The sequence below is a fragment of the Spermophilus citellus genome, assembly GCF_964194105.1.
Source record: "Spermophilus citellus genome assembly, chromosome: 9".
Classification (NCBI taxonomy): Eukaryota; Metazoa; Chordata; class Mammalia; order Rodentia; family Sciuridae; genus Spermophilus; species Spermophilus citellus.
In genome coordinates, this window is record NC_138191.1 from 56,809,640 (window position 1) to 56,831,376 (window position 21,737).

The window sequence follows — 21,737 nt, forward strand, 5'->3', positions numbered from 1 at the left end:
TATTAGCAACTTAGTAATTTCTCAATGTAATCTAAAGACACACAACAAAAGTACCTGAGCTGTAATCTCAAATCTACTATCAACTTTTCTAGTTTTAATCATCTTCAGAAGAGGTTGTTCCTGCTCTAATACTGTTTGATTCTATTATTTTATCACAACATTTATAAACTGAAACTATCAAGTGAGCCCATGAATTTAATTTTATGACATAAAACTCAAGCTTCTATCTTACTTATACTGCTCCTCACAGAGAAGTCAACTGACATACTATTAGTGGCATGCACCATGAAGTGTTTCAAGGACCCCAAGTTTTGCTCATTCACTTGAAATCTACAGCTTCCCCTTCAGATGTCACTAGAAGAGATGGTTTATTCATTGGCCAAGATCTACCTTTTCTTTTTCTTTTTTTTCTTTTTTCTCCCTTTTATAAATTATCAAGAAATTAGAAATACTTATAAAATTCAAGTACATTTAAAAGTCATTGACAAGTCAAAAAAAATGACTCAATTTAAGTCAGATATCAAATAATTAGATATTTAAAACAGTAAACACATCGTAGGTCACAGCATCTCTAGAATTAATTCAACAATACTCTTTTCTATTGTAGATGCGACAAGACCTGAACTACACTTTTGCTCAAGTGCCAAGATGTAAAGAATATATTATAATTTGCCTATAGAACTGGTATCAAAATTATATGATAAGTTTTATGTAAATCCCCCACCCATAAACCCTATATCCCCTACCCACTGCCACATACACAGAGAACAAATTTTCAATGTAGTAATGGGAACAGAAAAGAAAGCTGAATTACTGAATTACTATTTGCACTTGTCTAAGTTCCTAGAGTTCAGATGAGTTAGCAAAGGCATCTGGAGAGCTAAATAAAGAATAAAGTTTGGCATGAAATGAGAATATTTTAGCAGAGGGCCTGTATACAAGGAGGGAAGCTCTTGTGGATATATATCACTTTTTCAAGTACTGCTTTTCTCTCCAGCCATGTACCTGAAGCAGGAGCATTCCCAGTCTTACAACTTGACCTAGTCCTTTATGTATAGTTTTTTGTCCCAAGACTGGATATCTGGGTCAGTTGTGACTGGAGGCAAAGATACTCTAATCAATCCAGTTTGAGACAAGCTCCTACCATAGTTCAAGGGCAGTTATGTTGATAAGAGTGGAAACTGGAGCATCTCAGATGAAGAGGGGAGGGGATGCTGGGTTAACAATCTTACAAGTGCCTGTTAAATATGCTACTCAGTGCAGGAGATAAGGACAAAGAAGCTGGCTTAATGAGAAGACTATGGTAGAAATTCAAGGGTGAGGAGAGAAGATGAGTAAGAACTGAAGACATGAACAGCTTAAAAGAAAACTGGTTAAAGCTTATCAAAGTCAAGAGCTTGGGCAATATTCTGAGAAGGGAAAAAAACAGTATTTAGAAAACTGAAATAAATTTACACTATGTGAAAGTTTTCTGTCTACAACTTAATGATCTATTAGAAATGGAGAAAATAAAACACAAAAAAGGTAGGAAGCCCTTCATCTGTAGTTTGAGGATGTGGAATTAGATACATAAATTAAGTCAATTTCCAGCAACTTCAGATGTACACAAGTCAAGAGATAAGAATTCAGATGTATTTTACAGAAATCAACCTGAAAATTCTTACAAAATCTTTGTAAAAACAGTGAATGACCAATTCTAAGCCAAAACACTCACAAAAATAATATTAAAAAATAATTATATAATTGTAACTATTATAACAATTCCCGTTTTCTCATAAAAACACTGAATATTTATATGCTAAATTCAACAAATTTAACAATTTTTTAAAAATAGAGAAACTTACCTTAATAAGATTTGAATACAGATCAACTACACTGTTACAAAATTTTTCTACATCCTGTGTAAGTAGCTGGTCTGGATTAGCTATTCTGTTGTCCAGATTTCCCATTTTATAATATGTGAAAGTTCTAAAATAGCAATAAGAAAATAACTGTAAAACAAGTGATATTAAACACATAACCAAAAAAAAATCATATTATGCCACCAAGTGCAAACAGAGAAGCAGAAATGTCTAAAGACAGAAAAGACTCTAAGAATTGTATTAACTTATTTTAGACATAAGGAAGCAAGTCCAGAGAAGGATGACTTGTTAACCATGAGCCACGGTGAGATTCCAGATAACTAAGAGATCATCCCCAGTATGCTTTTGTGTCTAGAAGTAGTTTTCTTAAAAAACATATATAAAAAAATAAGAAAAACTTCTATATCTCAGTATCGCAAATACTAACTGTTCAGTTTAAGTATTTTTAATTTAAAATTAAGCCATCACTGGGCTGAGGTTGTGGCTCAATGGTAGAGCACTCGCCTAACACGTGCGAGGCCCTGGGTTCGATCCTCAGCACCACATAAAAATAATAATAATAATAATAAGTAAATAAAATAAAGATGATATTGTGTCCAACTAAAAAAAATAAATTAAAAAAAAAAAAGTAAGCCATTACTTACTGGAGATACTCCTCATAGAGGTATCTGGTGAGCCTTACCCGGAAGCACAGTTTGAGCTCATTTAACCCATATTTCAAGAAGTTATTAACCAGAGAGATCTAAAACAAACAAATATTATTCGTATTACTTCACTTCTTACTAAGATATAATTTACTTCTGTATCAATTTACTGCATCCACAAATCCTATGATTTCTATAACTGCTAGTCCATATTATTATAATTCAATTGTTTTACTTAGAATTTATAACAATACACACAAAAAGCTAAACCAAATGCAAATGGCTTTTATTACCTTATGTTAAACTTTATGTGGAACTTAATTTAGAATATTAGTAATTATAAAATATTACATTTTGTGAACAAAAAAATCAAAGCTGTCATCTTTCTATACAATGTAAAGAAGTGCTTTTAGAAATCCAAACATTTATTTTTATATCTTCTATTGCCTGCTCTTAGAACTACAACCCTAGACAATAAATGCTACTGAGTTTATTTTAAATAATAGTATAAGTTTTATACCAACTAATGTTGTTTTACAGATTATTTCTACAGCTATATTTATTAATACTTTCCATGATAATATTAAAATTAATCCTTCCATAGTTCTGAACTCATATTTACATTTCAAATTCATTCATAACAAAAATTTTCTCAAGTAGTACTTGTAAAACACTGGTTTTCTACTGATTCTCCATCTTTAATATCTATGTTGCTTATGCCAACCACCAAGGTTTATTAAACTAGAATTTCTGATATTCTTTCAATTTTTACAATTAAGCTTCTCCTTTCTATCCCCAAATTTAGAACACTAAAATTCCTATAGGGTCAATAAGATAAAAATAGGAACCATGCTAAAAAAATCATTCATATTTTAAAATAAATTATTTTAAATAAATTCAGATCATAAATTCTAATTTAAGATAAATTCCTATAATAGCTTAAAGCAATTGCTCTCAACCAGGGTGATGTGCTTCCCTATCTTGCCCCCAAATTAGCACAATATCTAGAAACATTTTTGGTTGTTACCACTAGGAGAGGAGTGCTACTAATGCTACTAAATACTAACACTGGGGAAAATATGGCCTGAAAGTTAAAATAAAACTCACTAAAATATGTATACCACAAGTGAAATTGAACCAAGCAATTTCTTTTAATTTTTCCACCTACTGTGATGATTTACATTTAAATATTAGACTATAAATTACAAAACTAAACTCAAATTAGAACTTTGTATCATAAATCTTTAAAGAACTTAATAACTAAAAATCTTTAAAGATTTTAATAAGATGAAAATTTTCCCTAGATGAATAAGATTTTTCAAGAATGAAACTTACGAGAGGCATGGCAGCGATGAAGTTGAATAAGTACCTCTTGAAATCTTTTCTGCTACGACCAATGATACCACTGCAAACCACCACATGCAATGCGTTAGTTGCAAAAGAAGCAAAATTAATAAGAAAATTTCTGCAAAAGTCTAAATTTACTCTTGGAAATTTCTATTGAATTAAAAAATAGAAACAAAGATAAGAAAAAATATTTTCTTACAAAACATTTTCAAGCTTTGAAATGCTATCGTTTAAGAGTCTTCATGAACCTCACTCTGCAGATGACAAAATTAAGTAAGGATGATGATAACTAGGGGCTAGGGATGCAGTTCAATGGTAAAGTTACAGCTAATTAGCATATGCAAGATCTTGGATTAGACCCAAACACCACCAAAAAAGAAAAAAAAAAGAACGATAACTAGTTCTTTCCTTACTAAAACTGGGAATTTGTTTAAAAAAAAAAAAAAGGCTTAAGTTATCACAAAAGGAGTTTAGATAGTGAAACAATTAACAACTTTCATAGCCCCAGGAATGGGTCACTATGGATAAACTGAAATAGTAAATTTTTCCTTTAAAGGGTCAAGAATGAGAATTCTAGGCTTCATATCCCTTAAGGTCCCTGTTGCAACTACTCAATTCTTCCACTACAGAGTAAAAGCAGCCAAGGGCCTGGCTCATGTGCTAACAAAATTTTCCTTAAACCCATGACTGGTAGTGAGAGTTTCCCTGTGGGTCCTAGTTTCCAACCCTGGGACTCAACTCTAATTAGAGAAGTCAAAGAATGGTTCTGTAAAAGCTTCAGATTCCTTGACATAGTTCAGCTAAACCAGCTCTTCTTTTGTCTGCTTTTGATCTGTTTTACACACTTATCTGTCTTTAAAATACACATTAAAATTTAGTTCTTAATAAAAAGTTCTCTAGTTTGAAGTTTGAAAGCCACTGTACCATAAAGATCTCTGAGTATGATGTGTCTGTGATTTACTAAAGAGATATAATTTATTTGATCACAGAATTCTAAGAATTTTCATTAATTTCCCCAAATGTAACAAAATATATTTTAAGAAACACTGGACTAAATGATTTAACACAATGCCCCACCAAAAAATGACTGATAAATGATAGAGAAATAATTTCCTTTCTATGAGGGAATAGGTAAATAAATTTGGGGAAATTTGGGTTAAAGAAAGCTAATAAATGCCTTTACCAAAAAGACCTTCTCAAAGATTTTAATACATACTATCATCGTTGTAACTCTCTAACAGGGGCTTATAGCATGTAGCATTTCCTTGGACAACACTTTGGGAAATGTTATCTTAAACTAATTGAAAAATTCATAGTCCAATTTTGATATAACCTTTAAAAAGCAAATAAAGTCTAAAAAAATTAAACTAGAATTTAAAATGGAACCACACAAAAATTTTTTATAGCAATAAGAATATCAGAAACATTAAGCAATTATATAGTATAAAAAGTTTAAAAGTTTAATTAAGTTAAAATTGCTTGAACCAAACTACATAAAACCAAAGTGCTTTAGTGCTGCCCAAGCTATGAAGCACACAGATTAAAATTTGGTAAAGCACATGCCATCATTCAGCAATGGTTTACCATTGGAGTAGCAGCTATAAATTTATAAAATGGTTCCTTGAATAGAGCTTTATTTCTGCTTATTATTCCACTGCAAAAGAAAAATAATAATTAACAAAGAAAATTTTTATTAGTAGTCCTAATCTTTATTCCAAAATATATAAGGACTTTTTACAAAAGATACTTTGATAAATTTTAGAATGCTTTTATCTAAATGGTTGAAAACAAAATATATCTTTATGATGAGATAAAGCAGCAACATGTTAAGAAGGATTCGCCTCCATATCTGCATTTATAGAATTATTATAATTTCTACCTAAAGACATATCCATCCAACTAAGATCTGTCTATGCTACAAAGTCATCAGACTCTACAACAAATGAACTTATACAAAGAATACTAAAATGCATTAAGAACAAGTCTTTTGGAGACTCTTTTTAGCAGAAATACATGAAAATAGACCTGCACTGGAAGAGGCAAAAAATAAAAGACCAATAAATCCTTTGACAATGTGCTTTTAATAGTGATAAAGAGAAATGTATTAATTATTCAAATAAAACTGCCTCAAATTATGAATGCACAATATTTTAATACTTTTTAATTTGACCAAATATTAAAAATATTTAACCAAATATCAAAGATCTCATACATAACAGAGTCTCAAAAATATTTACTTAGTAGAAAATCAACAACTTTAATATTATTATTTTATAATTGGTGAATGTAGGTTAAGAAGATGAGGAAATTTCTTGTACTATTCTTGCAGCTTCTTTATATGTTTGAATATCAAAATACCTTAAGAAATTTCAGAAAAAAATAAAAAACTTTTTAAAAATCTCCATTTTATTTTAAGACAGGGTCTCACTGTATTGCCTGGCTGGACTAAAACTCAGCCAGGATCCTCCAGTCTTAGCCTCCCAAGTAGCTAGGATTAGAGGTGTGCCACCAGACCTAGTTGTAACTAAAATTTAAAACTGAGTATCCAGTAGGTTGACTATCTAGTAGAATAATAAACTGGCTCATGCTACATAGTAACTTTCTTCTTGTGCATCATTACCAATTAATATATTACCTACTCTTGGCTGTGTATTTTTTCCAGGTTATTAGTATTTAACAAAATTATTAGTATTTAACAAAATTATTGTGTATTCAATTAAAGTTGGAAATCCCTAGTATACAAAAAAAAAAGTATTATTCTTTTGGATTACTAAAGTATGAAATCACAAAGCCTGAATAAAATGGGAAAAAGAACTTTCAAAAATAAAGTAATTTTCTAATCTATTCTATTACTGTTCAGGGTTCTTTATAAATAATACGTGGCTGATTCTACACAGATACCTAATATGTTGTTCAATAGTGGATGTAACCTGTATATTTTTGCCACAAGGCAATTAACAATATTATAATTGGAGAGACTATATTTTTATCAAAACGTAAGGCATTTAAAGTCACAGATAAAATTATCAAAGGAAAAATTAAATTTTACAACTCATATGAAAGGACATAAATGTCTTCTATCCATCAGTTACGTAAGGTCTCAGATTACTTGTGCACACAGTTTATAAAAACAGAACTTAGCAATAAAATTGATTTTCCTCAAGCTAATATACTAGCAGCAATGAACAAATATTTCACTTATGTTTATGTTTTACTTCTTTGAATATGTTAGAGGATTCCTCACTAGGACACATATACATAAAAAGGCTCCTACATACACCCTTCAAGGGAGACCAGACAATCAACAAGGCTTTATTCCTGCTTTTTAAGATCTTCACTTTTAAATATGAATTCACTGTCAAGAGCCACAGAATACTTGAGAAAAGACCAGAATAACAAAGGACCATGAAAGACAAAACACTGAGAGCTAAAAAACAAAAACTAAAACAAAATATACTTTTAAAAACTTAATAGCTTGAGATGAAAAATATTGCATATTTTAAAGTATGATTGCTACAGAAACATCCACATGCAAGAGAAATCTTAGAAATAAAATTATATTGTGTACATGTATGAATATATAATAACAAATCCCATCATTATGCATAACTATAATGCACAAAAAAAGTGGAAAGAGAAAATTTTTTAGAAAAGAAATAATATTGTAACAAAAATTCACTGGATAATAATGTTCCAGAAAAGAGAATAAAATGTCACAGTTGAAAATAGAAATTTAAAAATATACAGGTGATCAGTCTGGGATTCAACTCTCAACTAAAGATTTCAAAAAAAAAAAAAGAGGAAGAATTTTTTAAAAAACAACAACAAAAATATTCCCAGAATGAAGAATGAGTTCCCAAATTAAAATGAGCCCACCTCATGACCAGCACAAAAAATGATGAAAAAAATTCACACCAATGTTTAGTGAAATTTTCAAGTACAGTAATACCTAAATATTAAAAAATAATAATGAGAATGACAATAGGCCTCAAGACCCAAAGTGGGTATATAGATTTTTAAAATTCTTAAATATTTATTTATAACATGTATCAGACATATTTAGCAACCTCATTAAGTGTAATTAAATAAGCTGAATCACTTAAGGCAGCATATTTCATTTTAAGAAAAAGGACAAAATTCCATAGTGATATTGATGATGTTGATAAAAGTCAAGGTGTGTGGTTTTTAACCTTTGCTACAATTAGAAGCACCTAAGACATTTCAACAAGTGAGGACTAACTGAAGCAGGATCTCTATGGGTGAGGCTCAGGCATTAGCAGTTTTAAAAATTCTCCATATGAGGAATGTGATGGAAATCATTGTCCAAAGTACATATATGAAGACAAGAATTGGTGTGAACATATTTTATATACAAAAAGAGATATGAAAAATTATGTTCTATATGTGTAATAAGAATTGTGATGCATTCCGCTGCCATGTATTTAAAAAATAAAAGCAATTTAAAAAATAAAATTAAAAAATTGAAAACTGGAAAAAAAATTCTCCATATGATTCCCGTCATTCTGCAACCAAGGCTGGGAGATAAAAACCAAGAAAAATGGTTTCAAAATGCTGAGGTAAAGTAATTTCCAGCTTGGAATACCTAAATACATCTAAATTATCAATCAAGTGTGAAAGCAAAAGAAAGACATTTTCAGATCTACAAGGTCTCAAAAATCTCCTGTGTAGCTCTTCTCAGAAAAAAAACTGTCAAAATAAGAAAGTAAACTGAGAAAGAAAACATTAAAAGATCCAGAAAATAGGTTATTTATTGCAAGAGAGAAAAATGAAAGAAATTCATTTCAACCAGGTGCCATGGCATGATCCTTTAATCCCAGCAGCTCCAGAGGCTGAGTCAGGAACAGCTAGAGTTCAAAGCCAGCCTCAGCAACTTAGCAAAGCCCTAAGCAATTTAGTGAGATCCTGTCTCAAAATAAAAAATAAAAATGGCTGCAGATGTGACTCAGTGCCTCTGGATTCAATCCCCAATACAAAAAAAAAAAAAAAAAAAAAAAAAAAAAAAAAAATTCTTTCCCCAAATAATTATAAAAGTAAGTCAAGCTGAGTATGGTGGCACACACATATAATCCTGGTGACTCAGGAGGCTAAGTAAGGTGGATCTCAAGTTCAAGGCTAGACTGAGCAACTTAGTAAGACCTTGTCTCAAAATAAAAAGGACTGGGAAGCTAGCTCAGAGATAGAGCTCTTACCAAGCTTGTGCATGGCCCTGGTACAATACTTATATCCAAAAATAAAAAAGCCAATTCAAAATAACTGCTATTCAGTGGGTCTAAAGTAGAATATAAATTATATTAATAATTATATTAATTATAATACTATAAATTAGAGCAGCAAGACAGGAAACTAAAGGGACATAGAGGTGGAAACATAGACATAAAACTGAGAGATTACCTACTACCTTTGACATACTATAATGCTGTGAAGACTTTACAGTTTTGTCAAAAGGTCTGAGCTAAATTATAACAGAAGGCAAAATATTAAAAGTGCACAAAACAAAACTTTGCAATTTATAAATGCAAGGACCAAAAACAAAAATGTTTTTTAAGCATGTGGCTCAGCTGTAAACAATAGTCAATATCATGTAACCAATAAATATAAATTTAACAAAAATTGCAACATGACATTGAGAATATGATCTTGGGTATCAACAGGAGTATGAAAGAGCTAATGAAAGAATCTATAGACAGAAATACAAGTATGTTATGCCAAAACACAGAAATAAAATGAAACAGTAAAAAGAATGGAAAACAACTGGCTCTGAGTAATGGCAGTTGGAAACCTAAGCCACAGGATTGTTTTGTAATAAAGTAACCTTTAACCTTTGCTGCAATTAGAAGCACCTGAGACATTTAACATTGAGCTATGTTCATATTTCACTATGATTAAAATAGAAAAGAATAGGACTTACTAATAGTTTTAGGGAGGCTTGTGTTAAATTTAAAACCTACATAATTTACCTATATTCAGAGGTATGTGCTTAATTTAAGGGCTTTAATCCTCTGCAGCTAAACTTCTTTATTCTCCTAGAAAAATAAGTCAAAATTTAGGTGTCTCATTCAAAAAGTTAGCTTATATTAAGTATTTTAAAAATTTTTCTGATAAGAAAAAAAACTTTTGACATTCATTTGGTATCATAATACATTCCTCATTAAAAGACAAATGGTGAATGGTTATAACAACCATATCCAATCTAGCATTTCTGAAGTTGTTAAAACAAAATCATCAGTTCTTGTGATTAATAACATATAGAAAGAATATGATGAAAAAATTTTTTAAAAATACTAAATTCAAAAGCAGAAAAAAGGTCTAAGTATTATTTCCTTCTAATCAACATGTTCAATGTAATTCACTGAAATGCTTTGATTTTTCCAAAAAATTATATTATTCATTTCAGATATCCCACTTGGTGGCTCTTTTAAATTCCTATGATTGCACTTGTACTGTACTTTAATTTTGAGATTAGTTGTCTCTAATTCCCTATAAAATGTCAGCTCAGCAAGCCTTGGTACAGAATTTCTCCTCTTTGTTGGAGTATATATATCCCTATTATCATGTAGCACAGTGCCTGGAATGTGGGAAACAAAAAATTTTAAATAAACAAACACATAATTTGACTTAAGTATCCTTTGCCTGATTTAGAATTTTTGTTAATAAATATTTTTATTTTTGTCTATAAATATTTTTTGTTTTATAAGACAAAGCTTAAATATGAGACAATTAGTATTTCACATATATATATATATATATATATATATATATATATATATATATGTATTTACACAAGGAAAGTGAATGGACAAGTACCTTTCAATGAGTGTCCCATTTTGAATCATCCAAACATCACAATATGTTCGAGACACCAGCATAACAGCAATAAGTATCAAGTATCCTGTCTAAAATAAATCCAAGTATTACAAATTAAATGCATTTATAAAAGTTAAAAGGACGATTACCTGGTAAAGATTTTTGGTTTCAAAATTTAAAGCTTTCTTGTGCCTTAATACAGTTGAACTACATTTTAGCTATTGGCAATTTTTAAACATAGCCTAAAAGGAAACTTAAAGTTATAAAATAAATGGAAAAGGCCTTATAGATCATTTAATCTCTCTCATCTGGAATTCAAAAATGGATCCCTGAGTTATTATGGCAAGATTTACACATAAAAAAAAAATAACAAGAAAACAGACAAATTCAAGCGAGTACACTTGTGAAACTTCATATAAAAAGTGATAGGATGGAAAGGTGTGGAGTAGCAAAGACAGTTACAGCATAGAAATACATTAAATAAATTAAGTAAAACAAAGATGACAACTGAAATTACAGGTAAAAAGAACAGGTGAAGAATTTAATGGTGGGAAAAAGATTAAAACCATATGAAGTATGGTGTTGCATATGGAGCCAAATTTAAAGTCAATATGAAATCACTGTAAGCTGCTACTAAGTAGAACAAAATGTTAAAAAGAGATATTCTGAGAATGTTATTTAAGCAATGCTGTGCAAGATAGATCATGAAGCAGGAAGAGATGAGAATCCTGACACCACTCCCTCCTCCCCCATCAATAAACAAATTCAAAGCTGATCTTTGAAAACTCCTAAATTGGAAGAATATGAAAGTAACATACAAGCTAAAGTTGGGGAAAGGACCTAGGGAATTGGAGGAAGGAGGTTGTTGGATACTGTGTTCAAAGTTATTGAAGTGAAGGACAACTCCATCTATTACTTATATACTTTTTGTGAAACAAACACCGTTTTTTAAAAGGTGAATATATTGGAAATATGGCCCTTGAAAGTGAAAGACAAGGCAGAGGGTCATAGCACAGAAGTTATTACTTCAAAGAAATTACGTAAATGAGCTGTGGCAGCTGCTACCCCAATGGTTGCCAGAGTTAGCTAGAAAGATATCACCTTCCTACCCTATCCCAACATCCCAAAGTATTTAAATGACAACAGAAGAACCTAAAGAATTGACATCTACAGTTAGCATTTATTAAATGTTACATGTATACATGTTACATTTAATAAATGCTAACTGTAAATGTCTTAACTTATGATAATACCAACTTTAAATACAGTCTCAACTCTAAAGTAATCATTAAGGTACAAAGAAAACATTAGACCATTAATGTTTTCCTTCACTTTATATTCTTGGCTCATTTTTTTCTTTACATGAATATCAAGTTTACTTGTCTCACTATCACAAAATCTGGTGAACTAGACAATTGTGAAATGCCTTCATACAAAGGATATCCTTAAAATTACCACTATTCCCTATTACTAATGTATGCATGCAATAGAAACTAAAGATCTGCACTGGTTTAGGCAATCCATCTCTCAACTTTCGTACCAACTTCCACACATTCATATGTGCTGTATTTTCATTTCTCTCTCTCTCTCTCTCTCTCTCTCTCTTCCATTTTCTATACTTCTAAGGGAGTTTATTCTGCTTCCTTGAACTGGGGTTAAACCTAAATTTTTACATCCCTCAAAGACAGTATATAAAATGACTCTTGTGACATAGCTAGATCTAAACACAACTGGGAAACTAGTCAAGTAAGACCTTTCTACCTCCTTATTGACTCCTGGGGGATTACCCACAGTGCCCTGATTATCCACTGTACATGCAACACACCTGCAATCGGCAAAGTAAGCACTGAGCTGCTAAGTTTCTAGTGAGTAAGATGCCAATCTTTCCAGAGAAACTTGCATTTCTAATAGAGATTCTTCAAAGCCAGTTAGGTGTAAAACACAGAAAACAATACATTGTGCCTAAAAAGTTATAAGAAATCTTCACAAAGCAGGTAACAAGTGTTAAGTTTTATTTTTATTTTTTTAACATATCTGGCTTGGGGAGTGGTAGGGCAGGATGTTAGAAGACATTAAGAACAAATGAAAGCACAAGAATCTGATTGTAAGACTAAATAATCTTCTAAGCAGATGATATTGAAAGGAAGGCTAAAGTCAGATTGTGACTATAAGAGAAAAGAAGCCAAATGTTTTTATGTGTTTTAGAAAGAAGACTGGACAAGGAAAGAAGCAATAAACAAGTAATAATGCAGGTAAGACATAGTGAAAACAGCAGGAATATAAAGGGGAAAACTAAGTTATGAGAAACTCTAGGGTACTTGAATAGAACATTTATAATATAAAGGAAGGAGTAGATTTTAGAAGTATGTGATCTCATTTTTATCAAAATACATGTTCGTACACAAGAAGACTATACATTAAAATGAATGAGAAGATGATAAGGCTGAGAAGAAAATGTATCTATCTGCATTTTCCAATTTTTTTATTTAAGAAGTATTACCTGTCTACTTAGGGAAAAAATGTTATTACATTATTTCTCATTATTTCTCATTATTTCCTAGTTTCTCAAGGACACAATGCCAAGCAAAAGAAAATGAGTCCCATGTGATGGAAGAATGGTGAGCTCTTGGGGAACTAGTGCTTTGGGAATATCTTAACTTTATCTTGCTATTAATACATTATAAGGCTAATGCTTTTTAAAATACAATGGGAAATATTTTAAAATGATAAAATGACAGAAAACATTTTAAAAGAGAAAATTCTAGAAGTGTGACCAATGGAAGAATGCTGAAGAATGAAAAAGAACGCTGCATTATTTTAATAATCATTAAGAATGTCTATCAAATAATGATAAAAATAATCTTGATTAAAAGATAAAAGAAAGGATAATAAAATTTTATTCCTACAACCAGCTCACTTCCTGAAAATATTTAAAGAATTTAGATACCATTTGGGGTATCCTAGAAATATATTTAATTAAATACGAAGAAGCAACCCTCAAAAATATTCTATACCAATATGACTTATAATCATCTCAATGTTATAAAAATGCTTTGTCCTTTTAAATTTAATCTTGGTTTTAATAACAGTACTTAACACTGAAGCAACACCATGGAAGGTAGCTATAATGCAATACTCTAGTATTTTACATAAAACAGAATGAAATAATATCTCATAAACAGAAAACTATGTAAAAGCTGGCACTGAGCAAGCATACTTGCATGATGGACTAATTTAGAGACAAAAAAGTTAGTAGTCTTCTTTATTTATACAGAAAACATTTGACCGTTAGTACTACCTAAGAGTTATAATTTATTGTTCTAATCTCAAAACCTTTAAACTTTAACATTTAACATTACAGTTTCATAAGACTTACCTCTTTACAAAATGTCCTAGGGACCATGATTTTCAGGATCTGTGTGAGCCTTGATAAAAACACCCTGTCCACCAGAGCTCGCTCTTTTTTCCCTTCTTTCTACATTTAAAAAACAAAACAAAACATTTTTAAGACAGTTAAAACAAAAAAGATTAAATATTTCATCTAAGTCAACACAGACAACTATCAAGATAATTACTGCACAGTTCTTCATAAACACGCTTCCCAGAAAATAAGATGTTCCCTAGAAACTGAATAGGGAAGGGAGTTGTGGAGCCATCTGAATATCTAGAAGCAAGCAGAAGAAACAACTGCAAAATAACAAGGTGAAAGCATGTTTAATGTGCTTGAGGAATAACAAAATGACCAGTCTGGATGGAGCTTTGAGAAAGGCATAGTAGTAGATGAGATCACAGAAGAGTTAAGAAATCTTAAAGTACTTACTAATGTTTCTTTTATTACCTACTTCTTGATTAACAGAAGACTACAAAAAAGAAAATTACAACATGATTTTCTCTGATAAAAATCAGAAAATTTTTGGATTCCTAGATTTCCAATAAGCAATTTGCTAATTCACTCTCTCCTCCTTATAAATTCAAAGACAGAAAAGGTTCCTTTATTCATGCAGTACAGTCTATCAGGGAAAACAGATTTTTTTAAAAAAAAAGGAAACCAATAAAAAAAAATTATTACAAATTGACTAGACAAGGCCTTAAGAAAAATAAGAATGGTTCAGACAGGATGGCCAGAAAGATCTCTTGTCATTTACGCTGAGACATAAATAAAATGAAGCCACATGATTATTTGGGAAAGGAGGACAGGGGTAGGGGGTGAAGCACAAGGAACAGCAGCGCAAAAACCCAGTGTTGGGAATAAAACTGTTGTGCATTTTAACAGCAAGATGCTACAGCAAAAGGAACAAGAATGACAGAAGGTCAAAAGGTAGACAGGACAGAGCCTTGAGGTCACAGAAAGGACTGAGAATTGACTATTGTTGTAGAGATATTAAAGATAAAATGATGTTCTCTCCCTCTGAGATTTCTTTATTTTCACTGGATCTATGAATTGTCTATGGTAGAGAATATTTACCTTATTGACAGTGACATCAATAGCCTATGGTAGAGGATATTTACTTTAATACCCTTAGACCATCTGGGGAAACAGCGGGAGAAACTTCTTAGAAAAGGCAAGACACTCCAGAACCCCAATCCCTACCTAGCCCTTTTCTGACTCTCAAAAATCAAAGTTCACTAACTTGTTTGATTAACTAACTGGGGATTAAACCCAGGGCCTTACACAAATTACGAAAGCTACATCCCCAATCCTTTTTAATTTTTTTTTTTGGGGGGGGAGAGAGAGATAGGATCCCACTAAATTACCCAGGCTAGCCTTGAACTTGTGATCTTCTTGCCTCAACCTCCCTAGTAACTGGGATTACAGGTATGCCTCATTGTGCCCAGCAGTACTATCCTCTTGACAAACAAATACCCATAGTTACTATTAGTTAGACTACTATTACACAAACTTCAGAGTAATTATGCTTTAATTAATATCTAACTTGAACTTAAAGAGAATAGTTTTAGTACTGTATTTAACTGTGCAAAGTGATTTATATAAGCCTAATAAACAGGCACCAAGTAGTTCAGAATTGTAGACAAAGAAGCTTGAAGAAAAGGGATAGAAAGAACTAGCTGGGTGCAGTGGTCCATGAATTGCAGATCTGAGGTCAGCCTGGGCAACTTAGCAAGAACCTGTGCCAAATTAAAAAACAAAAAAGTCTGGAAATGTAGTTTAGTTGTAAAGCAACCCAGGGTTCAATCCCAGTAATAAAAAGGGGGTGCTGGGGAGAACGAGAAAAAAATCAGTCCACCCTATCACTGCTGTACGGAGATTCAGTGTTTCAAGTCTTTCAGAGATATAAACCATCTCCTACTGAATTACACTGACAGTCTACTGTATTCACACATACATTCTTTCATTCATTTATTCATTCAACAAATATTTACTTGATCCAAGGCAGTATACCAAATGATCAGGACACAGCAGTAAACAAAAGAGGCTAAAATCCTACTCAAAATCTAGTTGAAGCCAGCCACAGTGGCACACACCAGTATCTCAGTGGCTCAGGAAGCTGAGGCAGGAGTATCGCAAGTTCAAAGCCAGCCTCAGCAAAAAGCGAGGTGCTAAGCAACTCAGTGAGACACCCTTTCTGTAAATAAAATACAAAACAGTGGTGGGGATGTGACTCAGTGGCCAGGTGCCCCTAAGATCAATCCCGAGTACCACCAAAAAAAAAAAAAAAAAAAAAAAATCTAGTTGAGATAGCCTATTATCCTCAAACCAAACCTTACTACTTCAACCTAAATCTCTTATTTCCCAAATTAAGAAAATACAGGAAGAAAAAAATAAGCAGTAGGCAATATACAACCCACTACTTTAAAAAAAAAATTAGACTTTTACTGTCAAAGTTTTCCTTCTGTCACCACCACCCCTTCACCTCATTCTATCTATAGTCAATATATACTATTAACAGACTATAATCTCAGTACCCTCCATCCATTCCTAGATTATAATTCTGAAATGAAATGTCCATGAAATAATTTGACACAATGAAGAAGGCTTTTTAAAAAAATGTTATGAGAGTAACACTAGCATTTTAAAATATTAGCAGGTAAGTGGTCTCTAGTTCCTCCTCCTCCTTTTCTTCTGTTCCTCCAGTCACTGGTTTCTATTCTTAAGTTACTTGAAAGCTGACTGGATTTTCATTACCTTTGAGACCATGAAAGAAACTACATTCTTCCAAAAGTCATCAGAGAGTTTTCTACAAAGAAACACCTGGACTGGAGGGTTGGCTCAAAAAGACAGAATTAGAGAAAAGAACAGAACAGCAAGATGCTCTACATTTACACAGTAAAATTCATACTTGAAACCAATATAAATAAGAATACAGTACCTACAGAGACAGCATGTTTCCTAATACTACTAGCCTTTCCTAAGAATTAATTTTAAATTCAAACTTGACTTTGCCAACCTCTAAATTTCCCAATATTTAGACTTTTTTTCCTCTCCAGTGCTGGAGACTGAACCCAGGGTCTCCTACATGCTAAGCAAGTGCTCTTCAACTATGATATACCCCTACCCCACTTCCCAGTACTTAAAATATATGTATTTATATAGAAAAGGCAAACAAACCATTAGATACAAATAATAAAAAGTTAAAGTAATAATACACTCAAGAAAAGAAAAGTAACATTCTGGAGAAAAATCAAATGGCAATGAGACGTTCCTACTGAAATGTCAATCAACTTGTAAAAGTGAGATGAACTAAAATTAACTGAAAAAGACAGATGTTTAAAATAGCAAATGAAATAAAAGCCCATATGATGCTGGCTAGAGTATAAGTACTACTGTACGTTGCTGGAGAAAGTGTAAATTGGTACAACTATTATTTTTCATCTAATCAAAATGTAAAATGCACACTAACTATAAAATGTAAAATAATTTAGCAAATTTATTTATAGTAACTTATCCTACAGATATATTCCTGCACACTTAGTCACACAAATGAAAAAAGACTGCACTGTTTATAATACTATTAAATAAATACAATCTAAATAAACATCAATATTACATAAATTATGGTAAATTTATTAAATGAAAACTATATACTATAATAGGGAAGGAAACAGTTCACATTCACTCAACAGAATACTACAGAGTAGTTAAATTAACATTTCCAGCTATAGCTGCAGAGCTAGAGATGTATCAACAGAGATGGCTCTAGGCTGGGGGAAAAAAATCAGAATGATATCTATATTTTATTTTACAGGTGAATTTATGAAGTTTCTAAATACGTAAACTACTTGTACAGTTGATGGATATATACATATTTAAACCTACCCACACAACCCAAAAATATAAAAATATACCCAGGAATGCTAAATATGACATCTAGCACATTGTATAGCTTTATACATTTTGAATTTTGTTTTTACAGTACTAGGGATTCAACCCGGGGGTGTCACTCCAGCTCTGAGGCACATCTCAGGCTTTTTTGTTTTTTAATTTGAGACAGGGTCTCATTTGTGATCCTCCTTCCTCAGCATCCCAAGTAGCCAGAATTAGAGGTGTGCTTCACTGCACCTAGCATTATTTTAAACTTTATAACACACACATCAAAATTAAATGTACACTTTAAAATCAAACTATCTTTCTGTACTATTTGCTAACTTTAAATCCTTTACCCATCCTTAAATCTCATGCCTTGTGAAAATTCTTTCACTCTATCCCCATCTCAAAGATTATGATTATAAAATATTTAAATTAAAAAAACTCCTTTTAATTGCTTTCTCTCATAAGAATAATCCACTGAAGAAAAATTATATTCTGATAAGCAAAAATAAGAAACCAAAAATAAGAAATAAGAGATATCAACTGTTAATACTGGTATATAGCCTTGCAGATTTCATTTTACTGTGTCTGTATGTACATACACATCCTCTCAATTTTACAAAGGTGGAATCAGTATACATCTTGTATATTTTTTATTACTAATCAGATTAATCTAAATTTATCTTGCTCACACTATACAACCTATAAGTAAGTATATGTTAAAACAAAATTGTACAAAATTGAAAAATAGGGAGAAATACTAAAATAAGTCAAATGAATCTTGCTATCCTACAAATTGCTGATATGACATGCAAGTAATAGGTATCACTAAGATAACTAAGTTTTGATTACTCAGATATAACATACAAGAGATAATAATCATAGAGATATACCAGAAAACTGGACTTATGCATATTGTATTCCATTTTTCAAATAAGAAGAAAGATGAATTATAACAAAAATTTTGTCGTTAATCTTCAGGATATTCAGAAACTACAATAATACATAGGGTTTAGGAACACTTAAGAAATGCTGATAATTAGGAGTAGAGCAAGTTTACTAAAAAGAAGTCATGTTAAACTATTCTAATTTTCTCCTTTGTTAATATACTGTATTAGTATATTAGCTGACATGTAGAATGTATGACAGTATGGACTAATTTTTTATAACTGCCATATATCTGGAGCCAAGAACAATGCCAGGCACATGTGAGAGACTCAATATTTGTTGAAAGATTGGCTTAATAAATTATGTAATAAATTAACCAAGGATTTTGATATTTCTCTAAAATTCTGGTGGCCTCAATGGACAAATAAGAACTAAATTTTGCTATAATTAGATATAGTCACAGCTAAATAAATTATAACCAAAAATAAAAACCCATAAAGATTAAGAAATGTCACAGAGTAATCTCGTTGGTCCTTTCCCAGTCAACACTATTAGCAATTATGAGGAAGAAAGAGAAGGTAAATTAAATGTACAGATAATAACTTGTACTTAATACACTAGATATAAGAATTGTACACTAATAGTACTGATGGTGAAATTCATTAAGCTGACATTTACAGGTATAAATTAATATTTATTTAAAAGAAACCAACTGAAGTACCCTATGATCCAGCAACTCCACTCCAAGATATATCCCCAAGAGAAATGAAAACAAACATCCACCTAAAAACCGGTACACAAATGTTCATAGCATCACCATTCTTAAAAGCCAAAAAATGGAGCCACCTAAATGTCCCTCAACTGATGAATGGATAATAAAATGTGTTATACCTATACAATGGAATACTATTCAGCAAAAAAAAAAAAAAAAGAAAGAAAGAAAGAAATAGAATACTGATTCAAAAACAGCATGAATAAACCTTGAAAATATCATGCAAAGTGAAAGAAGACAGACATAAAAGACCACATATATTACATGATTCTAGTTCTATGAAATGTTCAGAAAAAGCAGATCAATAGAGACAGAAAACAGATTAGATTAGTGGCTGCCAGGGGCTGGGGGAAGAGAATGCTGAGGCAGTAACTAATACTTGGTATAGAATTTTATTGGGGAGTTAATAAAATTTTATAAAATTAGATAGCAGAGATGGCTTTTCAACTCTGAATATACTAATAGCTACTGATTTACATACTTAAATGAACGAATATTATAGTATATATGAATTGTATCAGTAAAGTTGTTATTACAAAAAGAAAGAAATCAGCTGATGAATACAGAATATAAGGTATCTGCCAACAGAACTATTCATCAGAAAGATAACTATAGGTTATAATTTACCATAAACTTCACTTAATGTAAACAACAATTATGACTAAATAAATAATCACAATCTTAGACTGAATTTTAGCACTATGGTATCCATATCAAGAAATGTAATAGTATTGATATATTCCATGCCAGTCAAGTTATTTCAACTGTATTATATTCTTAGTGCAATGTTCAAGAAAACTAGCTTAAGCCCAAAGGAATGTGTACAGAATTGAAAAAGGATCAAAAAGCCATGTCACATGAGAAATATTTGAAGAAATGAAGATTGCTTAGCATAAGGGAAAAAAGACTTGGCATTCACAACTATCTTTAAATATATGTGTCTATCACAGAAAAGAGAGCAGATTTGTCCTGTACAGCTACAAATGACATAACAGAGTTACGAAGCAAGCAGGGGTAAATTAAACTCAGCATGGACTAGAACTAACAGTTGTAACTGCCTCATTGGAATAATGCCCTCCACAGAATGCACAAATTCAAACAAACACTATGAGACACTAGTCAAGATTCTATTTCAGAAAAAAATTCTATAATACATACCAGATTAGAAGTGATATTTTTACAAAGCATGGCACATAACCTGTAATGCCAGAGACTCAGGAGGCTGAGGCAAGAGAATGTTAATTTAGAGGCTCACAACAACTTAGGTAGAGACCATGCCTCAAATTAAAAAAACAGAGAGGACTGGGGGTATGGCTCAATGGCAAAGCACCCTGGATTTAATCCTCAGAACAACAACAACAACAAAGTGATATTTTAAGTTCCCTTCTAATTCTAAAAATTCTATGATTTTATCCTAATTCAGAATTGTGTAACAAAAAATAAACTAAGTATATAAAATACCAAAATGTAGAGGATATAAAAATTTACCTCATTGTTCTGTAATGGTGGTTTTCCACTTTTCTTACTGCAGGAGGAAAAAAGAGAGAAAGAGCTTTACTTTATTTGCAAAATACGATCATCATTAAAATGATCCTAAGATGTCAAAAAGAATATACCATATTCTCCAAATAGGTTTCTTTTCATATCCTCCTGAGAGAACATATTTAAAAGTAATAGTTTAGTTGTTTCTTTACAGTCTCAGTAACCCTTATCTGAAATGCTTGGAACTTGTGTTGGATTTCAGAGTTTTTCTGATTTTGGAATATATGCATATTTATTATCAGCTGAATATCCCTAATCTAAAAACATGGAGTGCTCAAAAAGTTTCAGATTTCAGATTTTTAGATTAGAGATGCTCAAACTGTACTAAGGATTATTTCCAGGAAGTGATAGTAAGTATTAACTACAACTATGCGACAAATATTTTGTTTGGCAATTTTTACATATATATTATATAAATATATACACTTATTTTACAAACCCTTCTATGTAAAGATGGAAATATATTTTTTCATTTATGAATCAAAGTTTCGCCCTATAAACTGCTTTCGAAACTGGGACTTTAATAAACTCACACTAAAAAAAGCTTGAAATGTTTGTACACTGAAATACTATTTACAGTGAAACACTGA

The 21,737-nt window shown here is 31.4% G+C and overlaps 1 protein-coding gene across 3 annotated transcripts in view; it reads right to left on the reverse strand.

The window, feature by feature from the left end:
- The window catches only part of ABCD3 (ATP binding cassette subfamily D member 3), a 94,573-nt gene that overhangs the window by 35,197 nt on the left and 37,639 nt on the right, over positions 1-21,737 (reverse strand). For 2 of the 3 annotated variants that reach the window (XM_081305045.1, XM_081305043.1), the window contains exons 2-7: positions 21,094-21,130; positions 14,055-14,153; positions 10,679-10,767; positions 5,438-5,507; positions 2,507-2,604; positions 1,845-1,968 (exon numbers count right to left, since the gene is read on the reverse strand). In XM_081305045.1, the coding sequence (XP_081161171.1) occupies positions 1,845-1,968; positions 2,507-2,604; positions 5,438-5,507; positions 10,679-10,767; positions 14,055-14,081 (408 nt within the window). In that variant the 5' untranslated portion in view covers positions 14,082-14,153; positions 21,094-21,130. Of the gene's footprint in view, positions 1-1,844; positions 1,969-2,506; positions 2,605-3,841; positions 3,912-5,437; positions 5,508-10,678; positions 10,768-14,054; positions 14,154-21,093; positions 21,131-21,737 lie in introns of all 3 variants that reach the window. The other variant, XM_081305044.1, reaches the window with a different exon arrangement.